The 24,391-nt window shown below is 44.1% G+C and overlaps 1 protein-coding gene across 1 annotated transcript; it reads right to left on the reverse strand.

The window, feature by feature from the left end:
- Window positions 1–7,971: 7,971 nt before the first annotated feature.
- On the reverse strand, window positions 7,972–19,544 carry LOC308235009 (uncharacterized protein). Its single transcript, XM_080643597.1, has 3 exons — window positions 19,318–19,544; window positions 17,811–17,937; window positions 7,972–11,885 (listed from the first exon to the last, which is right to left on the reverse strand). Exons 1-3 carry the CDS (start codon window positions 19,348–19,350, stop codon window positions 10,465–10,467), a joined length of 1,581 nt encoding a protein of 526 aa, XP_080499723.1. The 5' UTR covers window positions 19,351–19,544; the 3' UTR covers window positions 7,972–10,464.
- Between the last annotated feature and the right edge of the window lie 4,847 nt (window positions 19,545–24,391).

The raw sequence follows: 24,391 nt of genomic DNA on the forward strand, positions 1-24,391 counted from the left end.
TTTAATTTGCTCTGCCCTGATTTATGATTTTGTTATGTTAGGATAAAAATTTTAAATTCTAAGCTTAATTTTTTAAATATATATTTTACTGATTTTTTACATAGAGGAAGGGAGAGGAATAGAGAGTTAGAAACATCGATGAGAGAAGAACATCGATCAGTTGCCTCCTGCACACCTCCTATTGGGGATGTGCCCTCAACCAAGGTACATGCCCTTGACCGGAATCGAACCTGGGACCCTTCAGTCTGCAGGTCGACGCTCTATCCACTGAGCCAAACCGGTTAGGGCTAAGCTTAATTTAAAGGGATAAAATTTGTAAAGGTTACAACCCAGAGAAGTTTAAACAAAGGCTTGCTGGATTAAGATTGGTGCATTTTCTCATGGCCTGTGTGGGGCAAGGGAGAGACTGCAGGATCATAATTGACTGCTTTCTGGGCTGCCTTTTGCAGCCCTTCTATCAAGCAGAGAATCATGTGGTCCCAAGATCTGTGACCTTCCTGCCCTTCCTGATGGATTTACAGTGGGTCTTTATTAGAGACAGCATCTGCTCTGACTGAGGGAGGAAGAGAGAGCTGAAAACTGCTCCGGAGTGGGTATGAGTTGGGGTAGTGGTGGTGGGATTCACTGGGTAGGGTGGAAGACTCTCACCCTGCTGAGATGGAGGAGCCCCACCGATGTCCATTTTCCCTGAATGAATTGAGAGCCAGAATCCTTGAGGGGCTATATTAGGCAGTTAGACAGACATGAACAGAGCAAGGACAATGGGCCAACCAGCTCTACCAAATGTAACTAAGTCGTTCCACCTCTACGTATGTGAGACAAGGGGCATAAGCAAAGGGGTTCATACCCAAAGTCTCGGCCCCTAAAAAAAGGCCGGTAGCCTACTTATCCAAAATACTTGACCCCATTGTGTCTAGGTAGCCCGCCTGCCTCAGGGCAGTAGCAGCCGCTACTACACTTGTTAAGGATGCAGACGAAGCACCCCGGAAGGCTGCCTTAAAACCAGTGGGGCCTCAACAGATTCTAGTGACTCTTCCAGACCCTGATCTACCCACCTCACCAGCTTACATGGAAACCCAATCTAGAAAAGCTGAAATCCATAACCAATCTTTACTCAAGTTCTTACAGACTTTGCAGTCCACCCAGGAAGCAGTCCAGAAACACATCTGAGACGCTCTGCCTATACCAACTTCTGATCCGGTCCATCCCATCCAACCTGGTGACTCTATTTAGGTAAAGAAATTTGCCACCCATGGACTGACTCCTACCTGGAAAGTACCACACACTATCATCCTTTTTAAAAAATAAATCTTTATTATTCAGATTATTACAATTGTTCTTCTCCCCCCACCCTCATAGCTTCTCTCCACCCGGTCCCCATCCCATCCTCTGCCCTTACCCCGGCACTGTCCTCATCCATAGGTATACGATATCTATACAGTCTTTTCCCACACCCCCCACACCCCTTTACCCCGAGAATTGTGAGACCACTCCCTTTCTATGCCCCTGATTCTATTACATTCACCAGTTTATTCTGTTCATCAGATTTTTTATTCACTTGATTTTTAGATTCACTTGTTGATAGATATGTATTTGTTGTTCATAATTTTTTTATATTTACCTTTTTCTTCTTTCTCTTCTTAAAGAATACCTTTGAGCATTTCATATAATACTGGTTTGTTGGTGATGAACTTATCTGTGAAGCTCTTTATCTGACCTTCAATTCTGAATGATAGCTTTGCTAGGTAGAGTAATCTTGGTTGTAGGTTCTTGCTATTCATCACTTTGAATATTTCTTGCCACTCCCGTCTGGCCTGCATAGTTTCTGTTGAGAAATCAGCTGACAATCTTATGGGTGCTCCCTTGTAGGTAACTGTTTTTCTTTTGTTGCTTTTAATATTCTCTCTTTGTCTTTTGCTTTTGCTATTTTAATTATGATGTGTCTTGGTGTGGTCCTCTTTGGATTCCTTTTGTTTGGGGTTCTGTGCGCTTCCTGGACTTGAAAGTCTATTTCTTTCACCAGGTGGGAAAAATTTTCTGTCACTATTTCTTCAAATAGGTTTTCAGTATCTTGCTCTCTCTCTTCTTCTGGCACCCCCATAATTCGGATGTTGGTATGCTTGAAGTTGTCCCAGAGGCTCCTTACACTATGTTCATATTTTTGGATTCTTTTTTCTTTTTGCTTTTCCAGTTGGGTGTTTTTTGCTTCTTTGTATTTCAAATCTTTGACTTGATTCTTGCGATCCTCTAGTCTGCTGTTAGATCTCTGTATATTATTTTTTATTTCAGTCAGTGTATGCTTAATTTCTAGTTGGTCCTTTTTCATATCCTCAAGGGTCTAACTAAATTTATTGGCCTTTTCAAGAAAATTCTTGAAAAACCTTATAACTGTGGTTTTAATTCTATATCCAGTCGTTTGCTTTCCTCCATTTCTCTTATTTGTGATCTGTTTCTTTGTCTACGCATTTTGGCTGCTTTCCTGAGTTGATCGTGTGGCTTTTTGTGTGAGTGTCCTATATGGCCCAGTGGCTCAGCCTCTCCAGTTACCTGAGGTGGACACTCTTGGTGCACCCCTTTGTGGGCTGTGTGCACAGTCTTGTTGTCGTTTAGCCTTGATTGTTGTTGTTATCACTGGGAGGATTTGACCTCCAGGCCAATTGGCTGTGAGGATCAGCTGTGTCTATGCTGGGAGAACTTCTGTGCTGAAGACCCTTTTATGAGACAAGACTTGCTTCAGTGGGGTTTTGGTGCTCACTGAGTCTGCCCCATGAGTGTGTCCCTTATGGATCTGAAGAGTTGTAATCTGGATGGTCCCACTCTGACCCCTGGATACACTGGCTCTTGGATCTCCAAGGAGGTGCTAATTTAACCTCTGCCTGAGACCACCCAGCAGGAGCTAAGGAGAGCTCTGCAGATTCCTCTTCTTTGTTTGGGTTTTGGAGGTGCCCAGATGAGGCCCAGCTGTGAAGCAATGCAAGCTGCTATAGGGCCTTGGGCCTTCTTTTGGATGTTCTGGGTCTCACTGACTCTGCTGCAGTTTGTTAGGTAAGTTTAGAATTCAAAGGACCAGGCCAGTCATATGCAAAAGCCTCTACACTCTGCTTGAATGGGGCGGAGTCTCAGGGCGGAGCAAACAGCAATGGCTTCCCATCAGCCCTGCCCTAAGAGGTCCCTGGGTCTCAGTGTCCCACGGTAATCGCTACAAGCACCTCTGAGAGAAAGCTGCCCTCGATTCTCGCCCAGTGCCAGACTGTCCAGTTTCTCCCCGTATGAGTCTGGGTTCCCAGAGTCTCACCCGGAACTGGAGTTCAGAGTGGTCAGGAGCTTTAGTCTTCCTTCCGATCGAGAAAGCCAGCCGCGTACTCAGTTGCCATCCCTCTCCGCTCCCGCCTCTGTACCTCTGCCTTCCGCAGCTCCTGTGAGTGTCAGTGCGCTTTTCTCTTTCCTTCTGATTGTAGATTTTCCACTTAGCCAGCCTTCCTGTGGTTCTGGATGATGTCCATTTTGTCTTTTAGTTGTAGTTTTGAAATTGTTGTGCCAAGCAGCAGTTCAGGTGTTTACCTATGCCGCCATCTTGGTTTCTCCACACAATGTCATCTTGACCACCGCCCCCCCCCCCCCCGCACCCGGCAGTCAAGGTCGATGGGATCCCGACATGGCTTCATCACACCAGGCTTAAAAAGCCCAGGCAAAATATAGAGTCCAAGACCATTTGGACCCTCTAAAGATTACTCATGGCCCTCATTTCGGGCCCTTATCTTATAAACTGGCCAACTGACTTCATTCGGCAGAGAATTAATTCTATCAAACTTATGGTCCTCGGGGTCAATATAACTACCTCCCCAAAAATGACCCAAAAGAGTCAATGATTTGACTCATGTACATAAAATCAGTGGGGAATGAAGCATCCATCTTATATTTAAAAAGCTGTTGGAAAATTTAACCCTGTTATTTTGGCTTTTATAAATGTCTGCTTGATTAAATAATAAGGAAAATAAGACTGCTCCCATTCCAGAGAGGCCATGTACTGTGCCCCAGACAGAGTTTTCAGTGCTGGCACCAGGTGAGGCCTTGAGATATGGTCTCCTGGCTCTTTCCCAGCACCCAGGCCTTCTTTCTGAGCAGGTCTGGAAGACTCATTCCAAATTTGGGAGATAAAGGACTGAAAAAAAGTACAAATAGAGAAAAGTTTCCTCCAAAGTCAGGGGTCAAAATTTGAAAGACATCATTTTTCTCTGGGCCCGCATGTAATTATAATAAAATGTAACTCCCTTTCTCTAAGCGTTGCTTGGTTTTGCTCCGGTGTTCTGTAACATTAACAAGTACTCAGCTTGTTACTTTTATTGATCTTGTGAGGCCAAAGTAAGCACCATCAATCATCTGCATGTCACATTCAGCCAACTGAGATTCAGGGAGTTGTAGCGAGTCTGTTGGAGATTCCCAGATGGGGCACACCACAATGAGACCTGAGTGCCCACAGCACCTGCCTCCTGCAGCAGAGTCAGTGGCTACTTACAAGTACCATTTCTTACTAAAATGCACCCAAAGACAAAGGTGCTTGCAGTCATCGGGGGTGTAGGAAATGCCTGGCCTGGGAATGTCTCTGCAGGCAGAGGCTGGGGTACCAGGAGAGGGAGAGAGAGAGAAAGATCAATAATGAGAGAGAATCATTGATCAGGTGCCTCCTGCATGCCCCATACTAGGGAATCTACCCCAGCATGTAGGTATGTGCCGTGATTGGAAATGGAACTGTGAACTCCTGGATCATAGGTCCATGTGGATCCAGAGATCCATGCTGGCTGGGCTATCATCATTCATGTTTCTGTCTCTCTCCCTCTTCCTTGCTCTATGAAATCAATAAGAATGATTTAAAAATCAACTAAATATTTATTAAAAAGTAAAAAATATTAAAACATTATTTCAATACAAAAAAACTTTTTTTCCTAAAGCAAAAAAGGTACAAAATGAGTAAAATTCCAGTATCCATCTTTGTTGTTCCAATGTTGCAGTCAGCAGCTGTGCGTCACTGCAGGTTGCCCCAGACCAAACCAGAGAAAGTTGAACCTGCATTGACACCATTTGTCCACCATCCAGAACAGAAATATCATTGCTGAGATTACACATAAAGAACTATTGGACATTGAAATTGGAACTCAAGGAATTGTTGGCCCAGAAAGAAACTGACTGCAGGCTGATTCTTTTAGTGTCTGACAGCAATTTAAAGGGACTTGATAGAACTCTGTCCTTTCCATTGAATTTAAAAATCTTAAAACATACTTGTTAAATTTAAAAAATCAAAAAGGGTGAGATGCCGGCTGCCAATTCCAGCATGTCATAATTACAAGAGTTTTATCAAAAGGTTGATGAAGCCCTAACCAGTTTGGCTCAGTGGATAGAGCATCAGCCTGCGGACTCAAGGGTCCCAGGTTCGATTCTGGTCAAGGGCATGTACCTTGGTTGCGGACACATACCCAGTAGGAAGTGTGCAGGAGGCAGCTGGTCGATGTTTCTCTCTCATCGATGTTTCTCACTCTCTATCCCTCTCCTTTTCTCTCTGTAAAAAATCAATAAAAATATATTTAAAAAAAATTTAATGAAGCTTGGGGCTCAAAAGAGAGGATTCACATAACGTAATTACCTGTTGGAATGGCTAAATAGCATGTCCCCCAAAACTGAATAGGATAATCGTTTGCTGCCAGACAGCTCAGGGCATCTTAATCTACACGTTATTGTCTCCTGTTGGCCAAACACCTGAACAGCTGTAGGCTATTCCCCAATCTGACAATGTTTTTGTACCCTTCCCTTTGAAATGTATTATTTCCACCTTGCCTTGGGACAATTTGTGTTAATAAAAAGCATGGGTCCTGAGTCAAGGAGAGTCTTTAGCTCCTTTAGCTGAAGCTCCTCTGACCCCCAATGCCTCTCAAAACTAAAAAAAAATAATAATAATTTTTTTTTCATTAAAAAGAAAATATGGAACGCTTCTTGAATTTGCGTGTCATCCTTGCGCAGGGGACATGCTAATCTTCTCTATATCGTTTCAATTTTAGTATATATGCTGCCGAAGCAAGCACTCCACTGTCTTTTTGTTAAAGAAAATTGCCTCAAAAAATCAACAAATGCCAAATGCTGGTGAGGCTGCAGAGAAAAAGGAACCCTGGTCCACTGCTGGTGGGATTGCACACTAGTGCAGCCACTGTGGAAAACACTATGGAGTTTCCTTCAAAAGTTAAAAATGGAACTCCCATTTGATCCAGTGATCCCACTTCTAGGATATATCTCATGAAATTAGAATCACGAATCAGAAAGGATATATGTACAACTATGTTCATAGCAGCACAATTTACAACAGCTAAGATTTGGAAACAGCCTAAGTGCCCATCCGCAGATGAGTGGATTAGAAAACTGTGGTACATCTACACAATGAAATACTACGCTGCTGTAAAAAGCCAACAGCAAACGTGTATACACCCTGCAAAGATCCTTAATGTTAATAACTCACCCCAGCTGGACCCGCCCATGGCACCCCACTGAAGGGCTCTCCCACACCCCAATCAGGGATGGGGCTGGCTGGCCAATTGTCCGTGGCCCTTCCCCCTAGCCAGCCCCGCCTCTGATCAGCCCCGCCCACCCTGATGGGGGTGGACAGCTAGATGCCACCAATGCATGAATTCCTGCACCAGGCCTCTAGTATAAATATATAAAAAAGAAAGAAAATTGCCCAAACTCATAGTACATTAGGCAGAACATATAATAAGATGTTTTAACAAAGACAGAGATTCAACAAATGCACTTCTGAAAAATAGCACCCCATAAATTCCTGGAAAAAATACAATCAAACAACATTGAGGTAGAATGACAAAATTATACAATATCTCTTTATATATCTATATATGTAAGATGCAAATATACTAAATGTCCAACTATCTGGGTAATGACTTCCAGTAGTAACACCTGGCTTCCTCTCCCTAGATCATAATAGTGATCCAGTTAGATATAATTATCCCCGTGTAACTGAAGTTGCCATTATATTCAGAAATGAATATGGAGAACCTCCTTTTGAAAGGGACTTGCTCATTCTTTGTAAACCAGATCCCAATCGTCCCAATGCCACTAAAATGAAACCAATCAGTATCCTGTTTCCTACATTAGATGCAATGACATATCCTATTCTTTTCCCACATGGTGAAAAAGGCTGGGGAACGAATATTGCATTAAGACTCAGAGACGACAGTGTAATCGACAATAATACTAGATTCAATGGATGATGCCCAAAAGGAAATTTTTCCCTTCTATTTTCTTAAAAGTATTACTCCCTCAGGAATGCCATATCATAAATTAGAATTGAAAGTAGGTACAATCACCATGCTACTGTAAATGGTACTAGATTTATTATCAAAAGATTATGACCTAACATAATCGAAGCTGAAGAATTAATAGGATTGCAGAGGTGAGGTTGTTCTGATTTCAAGAATTGATTTGTCCCCATCTGACACTGGCCTTAGTGTTAGAATAAGCTTAATCAATTTATCAGTCATTGTTGTTATCAATATTGTTTTTATATCATATTTTTGTTCTTGTTACATTCCGTCTTTGTTTTTATATCATGTTGTTATTGTTTATTTAATGTTCAATATCTATATTATTTTCATGTAAACTTCACTAATTTTCTTTCATCTCTGACACTTCTATTATAAAAAAAAAAAAGGGTGAACAGTGATATTAAAATATTTCTCCTAATTAATTTCCTGTCAATGCGCATGAATTCATGTACTGGGCCCCTAGTTTTTAGATAAAGAATGATTGATCCAACAAAATATTCTCTAGGACAGCAATTGCCAACCTTTCAGTCCTCACAGACCACCAGTGGTCCATGGACCACCAGTTGGCGACCACTGCCCTAAAATGTGGTGCTTGACAATACCTCACACACTGGAGGAAAAATGCCAAAAGGTACAACCAGTTTATTTTAAAGGAATAGTTCATTAATTTTTAAAAAAGATATATTTATTGTCTTTAGAAAGGAAGGCAGAGATAGAAGCAACAATGATGAGAGAGAATCATTGACTGGCTGCCTCCTGCACACCCCACACTGGGGTTTGAGCTAGCAACTCCAGAATGTACCCTGACCTGGACTCGACCCATGACCACCTGGTTCATAGGTCAAAGCTCAATGACTGAGTCATGCCAGATGGGCACAAGGATTTTATTAATTTTTGGAGAGACGAGAAGGGTGAGGAAGAGAAACACAATGCAAGAGTGCAACATAGTCCAGCCATTTCCTGCACCCCCCATTCCAGGAAGCTAGCCCACAACCCAGGGACACGCCAAGTAATTCAACTGGCAACCCTTCTGTACTTGGGATCACACCCAAAGAACTGAACCACAACATCCATAATAATATATTCAGTTTAGACCACAATGTGCTAATCTTTGTAAATTGAAACATTCGAACACTCAATGACTCAGATTATGCACTCAATTTCTGACAAAGGTAAATAAAACATATCTATATAAAGAATTATATAGAAATGTTGATACCAACTTTATTAGAAATAACCAAATATTCAAAAAATGGATAAACTATTGGTGATATATTCAAAGGTAAGAATATTTATCAGAAAAAAATGGGTTACTAATATATCTTTAATGAAACTCCAAGTATTTATGAAATATAAATTAAAGCAGTAAAATACTTAGAAAAAGCAAAGTACTCTATTCAAATGGAATGTAAATCCACCATTATTAGGAAAGCTGTGAAGATTGGGGACAGGTTAAAAGAGGTCATGATGCAATTACACAGTGACAGATATAGTCAGCATTATGACTATAATGATGGTTTCAGTTTCATGCACACAGGAAAATTTACAAAATACTATACTAAACAGCTATTTTACTCATTATAGCTTTCAAAAATGTTTCAAGATTTAAAAATGTGTAAATTCAAATATATTGGAAAAATAGGTTTGGCAAATCTATCTGCAATCCACCTTCTTATGCCCTCTGGGCGAGAATATCGCCTCAGTGACAGAAAATGTAACAAGCAATAAAGAACTTTCACCCAAACCAACAAGAATGCTGTCTGAATCACAAAAGCCCCATCCCTAAATGAGAGACACCGTTGCCTTTATCCATCCTTTTCTGCCAGCTCACCAATGGCTCTGAGGTGAACATGTGAGAGGATATAGGAAGCCACACAACCTCTTGATTATATTCAATGACAATGACTGTGTCCACAGAAGATAAACATGCCTAGAGATCCTCACATCTGTGTACACACCGCTCCCGTAGTCTTTTTCTCAGAAACGTTCATAGATGCACGTTTAGATGAGAAAAAATCCATCTAATGGGCTGCAGTCCCCTGCAAAACTGATTAGATCAGTGTTTTTGCAGTGAAAGGGTTTCCCCTAACTTTGATGATCCTCCACCAAGTGACCATCACCCATGGAATTGTAGGCATTAGGGCACATGGCCCTCTGGAAGTCCTGGGCAAGAGATTACCTTCAAGTGTAGGACATTCCTTGAAAACAAGAAAAAATTCACACTGCTGGAAAACATACTTGATGTTGTCACAGCTACCGCCTCTATGGAGTGATCTCTGTGTCCCAAAGCATCCATCTTCACATGAGGACTAGAGAGGCCACAGTATTTCCTAGGAAAATATGGGCAGCAATGTAAACTTGGCAAACACTGCTGAGCTAATTTCTGCACCATACTGTTCCTGGAAAAGCAAAGAATGTTTGAGACCCCACAAAAGTTGTTCACCTCATCATGCCTGGAGAGCCCACATCTCCTTATAAGCTAACCCACAGAATAAATAGAATATGCAAGTATCAAGAAGCCTTAGGAAAAAGCCTTCATTATTTTACAAAGGAAAGAGACATGAGACTGGCAATTCTTGCATTGATGACTAATGCACTCAACAAATTCATCACTGTCATGTAGGGAAAGTGCGACCATGGGAATGGCAGTCCCTTTGCAACATTATGTTTTGTGCAGCCAACACGAATCAGTGCCACGTGCAAACTGGTGAGAGGGAAAACAATTAAGAAACAAGGGCTCAGCTATTCCTAATTTTCTTCAACAAATTAGCCAACAGAGTTAGCTTCCCTGGGCACATGAGGATGGTGATTGATGCCATCTGTAGGGGCCTTATAGGTGGTTCAGGTGAAATACTTTCAGCAACAGAAATGTGCAGTGACATAGACCTGGCAAGACATCTCTGTATGTTAGAAAGTGCAACAGAGCTACATATGTTTCCAACATAAAAACAAGTAAACTCAACAGCAAAAATAGTTGCGGGAACATTACATAATGTACATGATTAAATGTATGAGATATAATTCAGACTAATGAGACTTCACGTATTTTCTTATACAATTGTTAAGTCCTCATTAAGAACGACATTTCCTACATAGCAAATTTTTCACATTTGGATTCTTCTGTGCAGAGTTAATTTACAAATTAGGCTGAGAGATATCTCACATTAATTGCACTCAAAATGGCTTTTCCAGTGTGAGTTCTCTGATGATATTGAAGACCGTTGCTACTTGTAAAAGATTTCCCACATTCACTGCATTTATAATACTTTTCTCCTGTATGAACTCTCTGATGACTATGAAGGTGAGTGTTAGTAGTAAAAGATTTTCCACATTCACTGCATTGAAAAGGCCTTTCTCCAGTGTGAAAACTTTGATGATTACGGAGGCTACTGTTCCTGGTAAACGATTTCCCACATTCACTGCACTCATAAGGACTTTCTCCAGTGTGAAATCTCCGGTGAATTAGAAGGCTATCAATCCTTGTAAAGGATTTCCCACATTCACTGCATTTAAAAGGCTTTTCTCCAGTGTGAACTCTCTGATGACGACGAAGGCCAGTGCTCTTGGTAAAAGATTTCCCACATTCACTGCACTGATAAGGCCTTTCTCCAGTGTGAACTCTGTGATGATAATGGAGGCCATTGCTACTGGTAAAAGCTTTCCCACATTCACTACACTTATGAGGCCTTTCTCCAGTGTGCAAAACTTGATGATCACCTAGGCTGTTCCTACTGCTGAAAGCTTTTCCACATTCACTGCACTGGTAAGGCCTTTCTCCAGTGTGAACTCTCTGATGACGACGAAGGTCAGTGCTACTGGTAAAAGATTTCCCACATTCATTGCATTCATAAGGCCTTTCTCCACTGTGAACTCTCTGATGATAACGGAGGCCATTTCTACTGGTAAAAGCTTTCTCACATTCACTGCACTCATAAGGCTTTTCTCCACTGTGACCTCTCTGTTGATAATGAGAGCTAGAAAATTTGGTAAAATATTTTCCACATTCAGGGACCACAAAACACTGACTTCCAGCATGGACACCCTTTTCCTGAATAAACGTGTGGTTGCAGCTAATGTCATTCTTACATTCTTTTCTGGTGTAATAATTTCTTCTCCTTTGAAACGTCATCCCACATGTCGAAATAACATTTGTACTGTCCCTGGTCTGAGTAGCCGTTAGCTGGAGGTGTTCTGACCCGGTAAGGACACCCTGCCCAACCTCCCTGCATGGGAATTGATTCTGGGACACATTGAAATTGCAGCTGTTTGGAAGTGAGATCCTGTCCGCACCTCTAATGAAAGTCTCTCTCACATGCTGCTGGTGACATTTTGCACTGAAATAAAACTGTTTTGCACATGCCCCACATCTCCACAGTATCTGTGGGTGTTGTGTCCCCTGCAGATCCATCTCGTGGAGAATGTTTCCCATGACTAGCCCACAACTCTCACAGGGGTGGCTCTTCTGGGAAGACAAGGCTAACTTGGGATTCCTTGCCTGTGACACTCTTACAGAAACGTTCTGTTCAGTCGGAGCCTCCACATTCTCTTGTCCACAGCAGCAACCTGAACAAAATAAAACGCTGTTGAAGTACATGTTAACCTGATAAAAACAATATCTTCACAAGTGTTTATCTATGATGACTGGATATGATTCCACTGAATGATTTTTTAAGACGAGTAAGTTAGACTTTGAGAAAATGGATGTTATACATAACGTGGCCCCAAAGGTCAGTGGATGATGAATATCTCAGCAAGGGGGAGAGAGAAGCACAGGAGGAGACACAAAGAAGAGAGGTAGGTTCTGCTCATTGTTTCTCCACAAATGGTTTCCTTTAGGACCTTTCATGTGAGTCTGTGTAGGGTAATTTCAATGTGCTCAAACCCATAAAAATCAACTGTATTAGAGCACATGATGTTCACTGTCAATATAATAATATATGTGCACTCTCAGGCTCTGCAGGTATGGACCAACGTTGGACTGCAGTAAAGAGAGATGCGTGAAAGAGGTAGAGGTGCGAAGTTTAAAGAGGTTAAGGTTATCCATCGGTTGGGAATCCGAATACAATGATCACTATTAAAAATGAGTCCTTGCCAAAATGTCAATATTAAGCAAGAAGTAATAGAATTGGGTGAAGAGTGGGCAATGTTAACAAAACACTATTGAATAAAATGGGTTCCTAGTTATGAATGTAATAAAGCCCAGGCATGAAAACCACCCCCACAGCCCTTCACCAAGGCAAGACCTCCTCTAGGTCTATCCTGTCATTGATAAAGTCATGTTTCTTCTGTGATGCAGAAATGATTCTGCCTCTTACATCCCAGTTGAGCCATTTGTTGGGATAAATGATGCAGACCTTTTTTTTTTTTTTTTTTTTTTAATATACTTGTATTGATTTCCGAGAGGAAGGGAGAGGGATAGAGAGATAGAAACATCAATGATGAGAGAGAATCGTTGATTGACTGCCTCCTACACACCCCCTACCGAGGATCGAACCCACAACCTGGGCATATGCCCTTGACCGGAATTGAACCTGGAACCCTCGAGTCCACAGGCCAACACTCTATCCACTAAGCCAAATTGGCTAGGGCAATGCAAATCTTTTTGTAAAATATATTTTTAATGATTTCAGAGTGGAAGGGAGAGGGAGAGAGAGAGAGAAACTTCAATGATGAGAGAGAGTCATTGATTGACTGCCTCCTGCATGCCCACCACTAGGGAACGAGCCCACAACTTGAGCATATGCCCTGACTGGGAATCAAACCCGTGACCTTGTGGTTCACAGTTTGATATTCAACCAGTAAGCTAAACTGGCCAGGCAAAGATGCAAATCTTAAAAGAAATACTGAAAAGCTGGATCGTCAGCACCGTGGTAGGACAACAAAGCACAAGTGAGATCACAGGAAAAAGATCTCTGAGAGTGACATCAGCAAGATGGCAGAATCAGAGCTAAGAGAACTATTCCCCATCCCAGAGTAAGTAGACAGATATCCATGAACAAAAACCCCCCACAGAATATGGGAACAAGACTATAATGAAGACAAACAGTAATATGGAACACCAAATAAAGAAGAACTAAATAGAAAGGATGACAGAAAACTGGGTGAACAAACATATTTTAAGATAACTATCCTATCTAATAAAAGAGTAATATGCAAATTGACCATCACTCCAACACACAAGATGGCTGCTGCCAGGTGGTCAAAGATGGCTGCCCCAATGTGGATACAAGATGGCCGACACAAGATGGCCAGCAGGGGAGGGCAGTTGGGAGGGACCAGGCCTGCAAGGGAGGGCAGTTGGGGGCAATGAAGCTTGCAGGGGAGGGCAGTAGGGGTGACCAGGCCTGCAGGGGAGGGCAGTTAGGGGCAAACAGGCTGGCAGGGGAGCAGTTAGGCATCAATCAGGCTGGCAGGGGAGTGGTTAGGGGGTGATCAGGCTGGCAGGCAGAAGCAGTTAGGGGCAATCAGGAAGGCAGGCAGGCGAGCAGTTGGGAGCCAGCAGTCCTGGATTGTGAGAGGGATGTCCGACTGCCCATTTAGGCCCGATCCCAGTGGGATCGGGCCTAAATGGGCAGTCGGAATCCCTCGAGGGGTCCCAGATTGGAGAGGGTGCAGGCTAGGCTGAGGGACACCACCCCCCCCCGTGCACGAATTTCGCGCACTGGGCCTCTAGTGGTAAAATAAAAGGGTGAGAGTTACCTATAACAGCCACTGTGCTTCTGCTCTGTAGCCTGTTCTTCAAAAAACACAGGAAATTTTTGTTTTTAAAAACCACAGAATGCCCTGGGCAGTGTGGTTCAGTTTGCTGGAGCATCGTCCTGTTATCCAAGGGTCTTGGATTTGATACCCAATCAGGGCACCTATCAGTATGTGGGTTCCCTTTCCAGTCATGGTGTGGCCCCAGAAAGCAGCAGATTGATGTTTCTCACTCACACGGATGTTACTCTCTCTCTCCACCTCTCTTTCTCTCTGTGTGAAAGGAATCTATATATATAAAAGCCCAGCGACCGAATGGTGGAACCACCAGAACAACCAGTCGACCAGTCACTGTGACGTGCACTGACCACCAGGGGCAGATGCTCAATGCAGGAGTTTTCCAATGTGGTCACTGTGCTCCCAGAGCGGGAGCAGCCACTAGCAAGCCCAGGGTGAGGTCGAGTCTAAGAACCTATCAAATACCTGAGAATCCAGACTCTGGCCTGACCTCCCATGCAGGCTCTCTAAGGTGTGTTCTAGAAAGAGCGCAGCGAGCTGGTATAGGTGGATGGCAAGAGGGGACGTGACTTGGACCCCCAAGGGAGGCTGTCCTTATAGCTGAGGATCCTAAAGCAAGGCAGCTCTGAACATCCCCGATGGTGTCACTGACCTGGCCTCACACATCAAGGACATTCACCAAGTGGCTTTGGGGTGCAAAGCTCTCTGCTCCAGGACACAGAACACTCCTTTACCCCAGACATTACCCCAAAATATCAGCTCAGATTAATTTCCTCATTCAGCAGGCATTCAGAGGGTGGGTTCACAGACACTTGGCTGACTGGGATGAGCAGTCCTCCCACAGTGAGCCGATCCCCGCGGGCTACATCCTCAACCAGTGCACAAATCCGTGCACTGGGCCTCTAGTAATAAATAAATACATAAGAATTTTGCTGAAACCGGTTTGGCTCGGTGGATAGAGCGTCAACCGGTGGACTGCAAGGTCCCAGGTTTGATTCCGGTCAAGGGCATGTACCTTGGTTGCAGGCATGTCCCCAGTAGGGGGTGTGCAAGAGGCAGCTGATCAATGTTTTTCTCTCATCGATGTTTCTAACTCTCTATCCCTGTCCCTTCCTCTCTGTAAAAAATCAATAAAATATATTTAAAATAAATAAATAAATACATAAATACATAAGAATTTCAAGGTAGCCAAACACAGAACAGCACTCAATAAAGTCTAGAGACAAAGTAAATAAAAAGACAACCTACCAAAGCTTATGTATAACATTCAGAATATGTAAATCTAAGAGGACATTTTATAGGGATAAATGCCTATATTATCAGAAAACATCACAAAGAACGTAACCTGGCACCTCAGGAAACTATAAACACAACAGGGAAGTAAACCCAAAAGTTGCAAAGAAATGAAACCATAAATATTAGAATAAACATGAATAAAAGGGAGACAAAACAAAAGAAAGGAACACCTAAAAGGCATTTTTTTAAAAGATACGAAACTTTTCAAACCCTTAGCTACACTAAAAAACCAAAAATACAACAAAACAAAACAAAAACCAAGCCTCAAATAAGTTCAAAAAGAAATGAAAGAAAAGATATTACACCTGTCACTATGAAGCCAATGCACCATTAAGAGATGTTAGCAGATGACAGACATGAACCTCCATAGAGAAATTCGTCAAGATTCCAGTATAATAAGCTCCTGAAAATGATTAAAAAAAAAAAGTCAGAACTATGGACAGTGTCTTACTTAATGAGTGTGTGGTCCCTATGCACCAACGTTATAGGTTTGATTCCCCCATCAGAGCACATGCAGGGGAGAGCCAATGAATGCATAGATGTGTAGAACAGCAGATTAATGTTTCCCTCTCTCTCTTTCTCTGTTTCCCTTCCTGCCTCTAAAATCAATAAATAAAGGATGGCTAGTATGGCTCAGGGACTGAACATTAATCCATGAACTAAGAGGTCACAATTCAATTCCTTGTCAGGCTACCTTCAGAGGTGGCAGGCTCAATCACCAGTGGGGGTTGTGTAAGAGGTATGTGATCAATGACTCTCATCACTTATGTTTCTCTCTCTCTCGTCTCTTCCTCCCTGAAATTAAACATAGTAAAAATAAATAAATAATTTAAAGAATAAGTAAATAGCCCTAGCCAGTGTGGCGCACTGGGGAGAGTACCGGGTTGTGCACTGGTGGGCTAAGGGTTTGATTCCCAGTCAAGGAGAGGTACCTGGGTTGCAGGTCCGGTCCTGTTCTAATTAGGAGTACATGTGGGAGGCAACCAATCAATGTTTTTCTTTCTCTTTCTCTCTCTCTAAAAAGAAAAAAAAAATCAAGGAAAGAAGTATTTTCAGTATTCAGGTGAAGATAAAAAGAAAGAATTAAATTCAGAAAAATTATGGGATGAAAAATAAACATACAAACATTAGTATTAAACAAAAAATCTATCTAATAAGAGTAACATGCCCTAACCAGTTTGGCTCAGTGAATAGAGCGTCCACCTGTGGACTGAAGGGTCCCGGGTTCGATTCCGGTCAAGGGCATGTGCCTTGGTTGCGGGCACATCCCCACTGGGGGTCGTGCAGGAGGCAGCTGATCGATGTTTCTCTCTCATCGATGTTTCTAACTTTCTATCCCTCTCCCTTCCTCTCTGTAAAAAATCAATAAAACATATTTAAATAAAAAAAGAGTAACATGCTAATTGACCATACCTTCATGACCCCCATGAGCCAATCAGGAGTGAGTATGGAAATTAACCCAACAAAGATGGTGGGTTAATTTCCACACACAAGCACTGAGTGACTGGGGGCGGGGTGGGACGCAGGCGTTCAGCACCGCCCAGGCACTCCGGGCCTCTGGGCAGCAAGGGAAGGCAGAAAGGCACCTCTGGCCAGAGCAAAGGCGGTACTGGCAGCCAGGGGAAAGAAGGCCCATTCTTGCATGAATCTTCGTGCATCGGGCCTCTAGTACAGTTAATAAAAAGGATAAGGATGTAGAGACAATTCTTCGAAAAATAGGTACAAATGACCAACAGGAATATAGAAAACTAGAGGCCCGGTGCACAAAAATCATGAATGGGGGAAGGAGTCCCTCAGCCAGACCTGCGCACTCTCGCAATCCAGGACCGCTGGCTCCTAACGGCTTGCCTGCCTGCTTGATTGCCTCTAACTGCTGGATTACCTGCCTGATTGCCCCAACCACTCTCCCTGCCTGCTTGATCGCCCCTGATTGCCTGCCTGCCAGATGGCCCCTAACCACTCTGGCTGCCTGCCTGATTGCCCTTAACACGTTAAGCACCATATAGTGACACTATACTTTCCATCCAGAAGACAAAACAGGCTGGGCAGTTAACGTGTTAACTGCTCGCCAGCCTGCCTGATCGCCCATAATCATATGTGCCTCAGGCACAGCCATGGCAGCTTCGTCTGGAAGGATATCATTCGTCCATAAGGTCGTTTGGCTGCCCAGTTTAATTAGCACATTACACTTTTATTATTGTAGATGCATTCCTCACTAATCAAGGTGAAAACCCTTAGGCTTCCTACAACACTACCAAGTCCTTCCCTGTGAATGTAGTACAGCGGGGAGAATTGGGACTTCAGGAAAGAAGGGAGCAGCGGAAACAGACCAACCCTCCCCAGGACAGCAACTACCCAGGAAACTGGAAAATCAAGCAGAACCACAGTCTACATGGGAGGACACAGCACACCCTGGGAGATGGGGCCTGGGAAATCCCAAAGCCAAGTCCAGGTTACTGGTGAGAGTGAGGGTCTTACCCAGCGAGGATAGAAGTTCAAAGTTCTCCAGCATCACATTCAGGTACAGCTGTCTCTGACCCTCATCAAGGAGTCTCCATTCCTCCCTGGAGAAGTACAGGGCAATGTCCTCAAAGGTCACGCCAACCTGTCAGAATGGAGACAATTGAAACCAGAGCTGTCTCCCTGAGAACCCCCACTCCTACTCCTTACACACCTTCCCCCCCTCAACCTCCTCCAGGGCACCCGGTTAGTGTGGACACCAGGCCCTAATGCCAGTGCAGGCTGCTCTCTCATCACAGTCCCATTACTCACTGGGATTGCCCTCAGCAGAGCAGCTGGGTTGGGTGGGAAGGATTGGGGGAGGGGAGGGGAGGGGAGAGAGCAATGCCATTTAAGGTCTGGGCTATGACTCCAAGGCCCAGCCTTCCTGCCAAGCAATACCACTGCAGTCTCCTAGATCAGTGGTGGGCAAACAGCAGCTCCCGAGCCACATGCGGCTCTTTGGCCCCTTGAGATTTTAGCAAAGGCCAGCTTAGTCGTACCCTAATTAAGTTAATAACAATTTACCTACCTATATAGTTTAAGTTTAAAAAATTTGGCTCTCGCCGAAACCGGTTTGGCTCAGTGGATAGAGCGTCGGCCTGCGAACTGAAGGGTCCCGGGTTCGATTCCGGTCAAGGGCATGTACCTTGGTTGCGGGCACATCCCCCGTGGGAGGTGTGCAGGAGGCAGCTGATCGATGTTTCTCTCTCATCGATGTTTCTAGCTCTCTATCCCTCTCCCTTCCTCTCTGTGAAATATCAATAAAATATATTTTAAAATAAATAAATAAATAAATAAATAAATAAATAAAAAAAATAAAAATAAAAAATTTGGCTCTCAAAAGAAATTTCAATCATTGTACTGTTGATATTTGGCTCTGGTGACTAATGAGTTTGCCGATCACTATCCTAGATCATGCCTCCAAGACAAAGCCAAGCCTGGGTTTATGCTTCGCCTTTAAGTCCCCACACCAGGTCCCGGGGCCCATCAGCTCACACTTCCTCCAGATGTGCACACCACTGGGTAATCTTTAACCTCTTCCCATCTTCAGACCCAGGTTCACTCCCTCAGCTCTGCCCCCTTCCTGCTCCAATGCCACTGGATCTCGCTGGACTCCCCCATGAACTTGGCACATGGCATGGAGAGAGCTTGTCTTCCAGCCGGGTCCAGGACCACCCCAGGCCTCTGATGGACCCCACAGCCCGGAAAGCCCCAATGAGGCTGTGACGTCCTCCCTGCAGCCTCTGATCTGTCCGCCAATCCTCACAGCCCACACCCTCAGGGGAACCTCAGATGCAAGTCACCCCTGTCCTCTCTGCCCTGCACCTGCTGTGTCCTCAGAAGCCACAACACTCCTCTCTGCCCTCCGCCTTCCTCACGGTCCTCCATGCGGGGCTGAGCTGGCGGACGTGACAGCCGCCCGCACCCGGGCTGTGGTGTTCGGTGTGAGGAGACGGTGAGGGCCCGGGGGACGGACACTTACCTCAGCTGAGCTCCTCAGCGGGGGCGCCGCCATTGCACTCTGTGGGCTGAGCGGGGCGGGAGAAGCCGCCGCCCAGGGAATGGCGGTAGCGACCGGGAGCTTCAATCCCAAGTGTGAGACGGAGAAAACCACTCTCCTGCCTTCTCCACGGGACTCTGCGACCAAGAACTCCTGACCCCCTGAGACAGAACTGAGAACACAAAACCCCGTCAGGACTAGTCCCGCCCCACAGAAATGGACAAAGGAAACTGCCTTATCTGAGCCTCCATTGGCTCAGCCTGGTGACATTCCATGCATAGCCTTCTGGGTAATGTAGTTTCTAGGCTCCAAGGCCAGGATCCCGTATTTCCTCAGCTGACTCAAGGAATGGATTAGGGGGCATATAGCGCAAGAACACACCAAGTATTCTCAGGGCCCTCCAGCGCATACAGGGAAGGTGATTTCTAGGATAAATTTGTTTCTGGGGGACCCGCCTGGCTTCCTTTAGCTGCTGGTTTTGCATATCTTTCTTCAGGACCTGCTTTTCCTGAATGGCAGGCATTGTTTCTTCATTCAGGTCATTAGGCATGTGTCTCCTTCAGGCCATATGTAGCAGGGGGAAGTTGCTCAAGTCATTAACTGGCTCTAACCCGCCTCCATTGAATCCATTATACAAAGTTAATGTCACAAAACAGACACTCATACTTAAGAGCTCTACTACTGATGCCATCCGAAGTGTCAGCTCTGCCTGGGCTGCAGTGTGGATAAGATGGCCAAGAGACATGTGAAAAATGCTCAAAGTCACTGATCATCAGAGAGATGCAAATTAAAGCAACAATTAGGTATCACCCCACCACTGTCAGAATGGCTCCCATCAACAAAGGACAAGTGCTGGGGAGGATGTGGAAAAAGGGAACCCTAGTGCACTGCTGGTGGGAATGCAAACTGGTACAGACATGGAAATCAGTCTGGACTTTCCTCAAAAAATTTAACATGGAACTGCCATTTGATCTAGTGATTACACTTCTTGGAATATATCATAAGACACCTGAAACAATCAGATAAAATGTATGCACCATTAGGTTCATAGCAGCAGAATTTACAGTAGCACATATGTGGAAACAGCCCAAGTGTCCATCCATTGATGAGTGGATTAAAAAGCTGTGATACAGCCCTGGCTGGTTTGGCACAGTGGATAGAGCATCAGCCTGCAGACTGAGGGGTCCCGGGTTCGATTCTGGTCAAGGACACATGCCAGGGTTGGGGGCTCGATCCCCAGTGAGGGCATGCGGCAGGCAGCCGATCAATGATTCTCATCATTGGTGTTTCTCACTCTCCCTCTTCCTTCTTCCCTAAAATCAATAAAAAATATATATATTTTAAAAAACCTGTGGAACATTTATACCATAGAATACTATGCAGCAGTGAAAAGGAATAATTTTCACCCTTTCCCACGGCAAAGAGGGACCTGGACAGCATCATACCAAGAGAAATAAGTCAGTCAGAGAAAGACAAGTATCACTTGAGCTGACTCAAATATGGAATCTAATTAACAAAATAATAAAGTGGTGAATGGAGTGGATTCAGAGACATGGAAGCATGGAATGGAGTGCAGAATCTCAAAGAGAAGGAATGGGAGGGTAAAAAAGGAAAGAAAGAAAAAACAGCCTCTGGAGAGCTTTACACACACACACACACACACACACACACACAAAACAAAGTCACCTGAGACTTGAGCATTTCCTTCTGTTCTCTGAAAGCAATAGGAAAGCTCTCCCTTGCTTTGTTCTGAGTCTGCTCTAAATTTGTTCATAAATCTGTCTTCAGTCAGTTGAGTCCCTGGAAATGCTGATTCCCCTCCATGTAACATTTCCTGCTTCACATGAGTCAATTGCTTTTGGTGGTGTTGTAAGAAATGTCCAAACTTGAGAATTTTTCTAAGTTTATGTGACCCAAGCAGGCAACAGTGCCAGGAAGCAGAATAACAACAACAGATTGAGTTAATGCTTGGGAGAAGGACAGTTTTGCACCTTTTTTTATACATTAGACTCAAAGGAGAAGACATAAGTGGGTTACATGACATTCACTGGTGATAAATTAGCAGGACGTGGGGGAAAGCTAAGGAGGGAAATCTCTGAGAATGGATAAAAAGTAAAAAAAAAAAATAGACATAAACTTCTTTTTAAGTTTATCGATTAGGTAACAGTCAATATTTAACCTAAGAACAATAATAAATGGGGCTCTGTGATCTTCTATGTTCGGAGATGGTGCTCTTAGGAGTCTGTGAAACAGAAATGTTCCTGAAAATCCAAAGGTCTGTTATCCCAGATGCAAAAAGACGACAGGCTCAATAAGGTAAAATTTGCCCTTTGCAAAAACAAAACAAAATACAAAAAAACAGGCTAGGACATAACTACCCCTGTGACTAGCTTTTACTTGGAAAGTTTTAACTTCAAAGCATCCTATATGGTTACTTTTAGCCTCTGAGTTTGCAAGATTGGCTATGCCATGCCAGGCTCCCTGAGATTGCTAGGTTTACTGTGTGCCATCATTTTTGTCCATACTGGGGATTTAGTACCTGTGGGTTGAGGAGGAAATTCAGTGAGTGGTTTATTAACTCCGGGACCCATTGCTGATGTCCTCCTGAACACAATGCTCCCTGTATTGCTGGTGTCCCTTTATTTGGTCTCCTAGAAGGAGTCACTCTTCAGGTCAATAAAGCCTTAGGTCCTAAATGAGGTTGAGGCATTTGTAAGAAGAAGAAATTGGTATTTTTCTTTGCTGTGGCCTTCCACAATATATGAGAAGCGCCTGCTAATTAAACCCCAAGATTGTTGGCTCCTCTAATTCAATCAGCTCCTCTGTTCAGACTGCTGAGCAAGCTAAGGTACTCTCAGTGCTCCAGTCTTACACACCCCTCCTTCCTGCTGTGGTCACACCTCCGGGATATTTTGGACCAAGGGGTCTCTAGTTAGCATAAAGTTTCCTTCCCTCCGCCCCTTCAAACAAGCCCCTTTTGACCTCTTCGTTGCTGTTGCTCTAGTCATATTTTCTAGGCTTGGGAAAAATACTGATAAGACACCTCCCTAGCACATCTGGAATACTGTCTCCTGGAAAGCAAACAAACTGTAACTTTTAAAAACAGCCCCTCATAGCTACACAACTTCAGCACAGCCCAAGGGCCCTCCATTCCTGGTCCCTGAGCAACAGCCACTGCTGAAAAGCAGAAGCCACACTTCCTTCCCTGTCCTGTAGTGACTAGCAATACTTGGCCCTTTCCTCTCTTAAAAAGTGAAATAAACTTCCTCTCTGCATGGCTTCTTGTAGGTGTGAAATCTTCCACAGCCAGCATCACGGGCCAAACCCTAAGGGTATTCATTTCTTCTAAGGAGTTAAGGGGAGTGACTGGGAAAGATGAGGGCAATGACATTGTCAAGGCAAAATAATATTTCCTTCTTTTCTAGGTTCTTTAGTTGGCTTAATAATTAAACTGATACAATATAGGTTAACAGGGGAAAAGGATAAAAAAGTTATTAACATGGATACCTGCTGTATATATGGAAATGACTCAGAAAAACAGAATAACTGGCCAAAATGGCAAACACCATCATCTGAAAAACCACCTTCACCTACAGTCAGAAAATGTGGTGTGTGGAGCGTCAGTTAGGGTAGAATGTCAGGAAAGGCACAGTAAGGACCTCAGTTGTGGCCCAGTGTGCTGTGCACTGCGGTGAGGGCTTCTATTCAAAAGGACTCTGTTCCAACCCAAAGACCCAGGGTGCAGACACAGGAGACTGGGAAGACCAAGGTTTCAGAACATGATTTGAGCTGCAGAGAAAAAATGGTGAGAGCCATTGTCTCATTCAGCCAGTAGTGATATACGGGACAGAATCATGTGGGCAGTCGGTCCTATGCATGAATAAGAGGTAATCACCATTCCAATGAGACCAGGATCATGTAGGTCTCCAGCATCACTTCCAAATATTCGGTCCCCCAATTCATGTCCAACTGTATCCACTCCTGCAGGGTGAAAGTCACTGCCACATAGGAACATCATTTGAAGGGTCAAATTGAGGCAAGAAATTCATCACAGTGGATGGGATCACAGCATGACACCCAACATGTGGGCACAGGTGCAGAGACAAAACCCTAATTCCCGAGGTCTCCTGTGGGTCAAACTCTGTGCTGGGATCAAAGGGGAGGCAGACAAACAGCAGCTCACTCTGAAAGAAGGTTCCCCTGGAGAAACCACTGCAGCTGAGAAATGATGGTGTCCCCCTGAACACGGGGAGGCCAAGGGTAAGGGCTCTGAGATGTAAAGGGATTGGGAGGAAACGCATAACTGTAACCATGGAAACAGGAGCTGCAGCTGAGCCACCCTGGTCCTCATCCTGTACCTGCTCCAGTGAGGGCTGCTCATCAGTGGTAGAGACTGTGTCTGACGCTGGAGAAAATAATGGTTAAAATCCAGCCCCTGGAATCTGACACTTGTCTGTGGTGTAAACTTGGGGAGCTGACTTCATTTCCCTGATACTGATTTTTTTTTCCAGCAATTTGATATGAGTTTCTACTTGCCCAGGTTGTTGTGAGAATTAACGGAGAAAATGCTTAAAAATCTAACCCTGGAATCCTGGCAACAAGTACTCATCTTGTTACTTTTATTGATCTTGGAAGGCCAGAGTAAGCGCCATCAATCACCTGCATGTCACATTCAGCCAACTGAGATTCTAGGAGTTCCAGTGATTCTACTGGAGATTCCCAGGTGGGGCTCACCACAATGAGACCTGAGTGCCCACAGCACCTGCCTCCCTGCAGCAGTCAGTGGCTTCTTATAGGTCCCATTTCTTACTAAAATGCACCCACAGACAAAGGTGCGTGTGGGCATTGGAGAGTGAGAAGTGTCTGGCCTGGAAATGTCTCTGCAGGGAGAGGCTGGAGTTGCCAGTGGACAGGGAGACACAGAGAAAAATCAATGCTCAGAGAGAATCATTGATCAGGTGCCTCCTGTATGCCCCACACTGCGGATCTAGCCAAGGCGCAGGCATCCTGTCTGTGAATGGAACCGTGACCTCCTGGTTGATAGGTCCATGTGGAA

This window comes from Plecotus auritus (assembly GCF_963455305.1).
Source record: "Plecotus auritus genome assembly, chromosome: 10".
In the NCBI taxonomy this organism is placed as follows: domain Eukaryota; kingdom Metazoa; phylum Chordata; class Mammalia; order Chiroptera; family Vespertilionidae; genus Plecotus; species Plecotus auritus.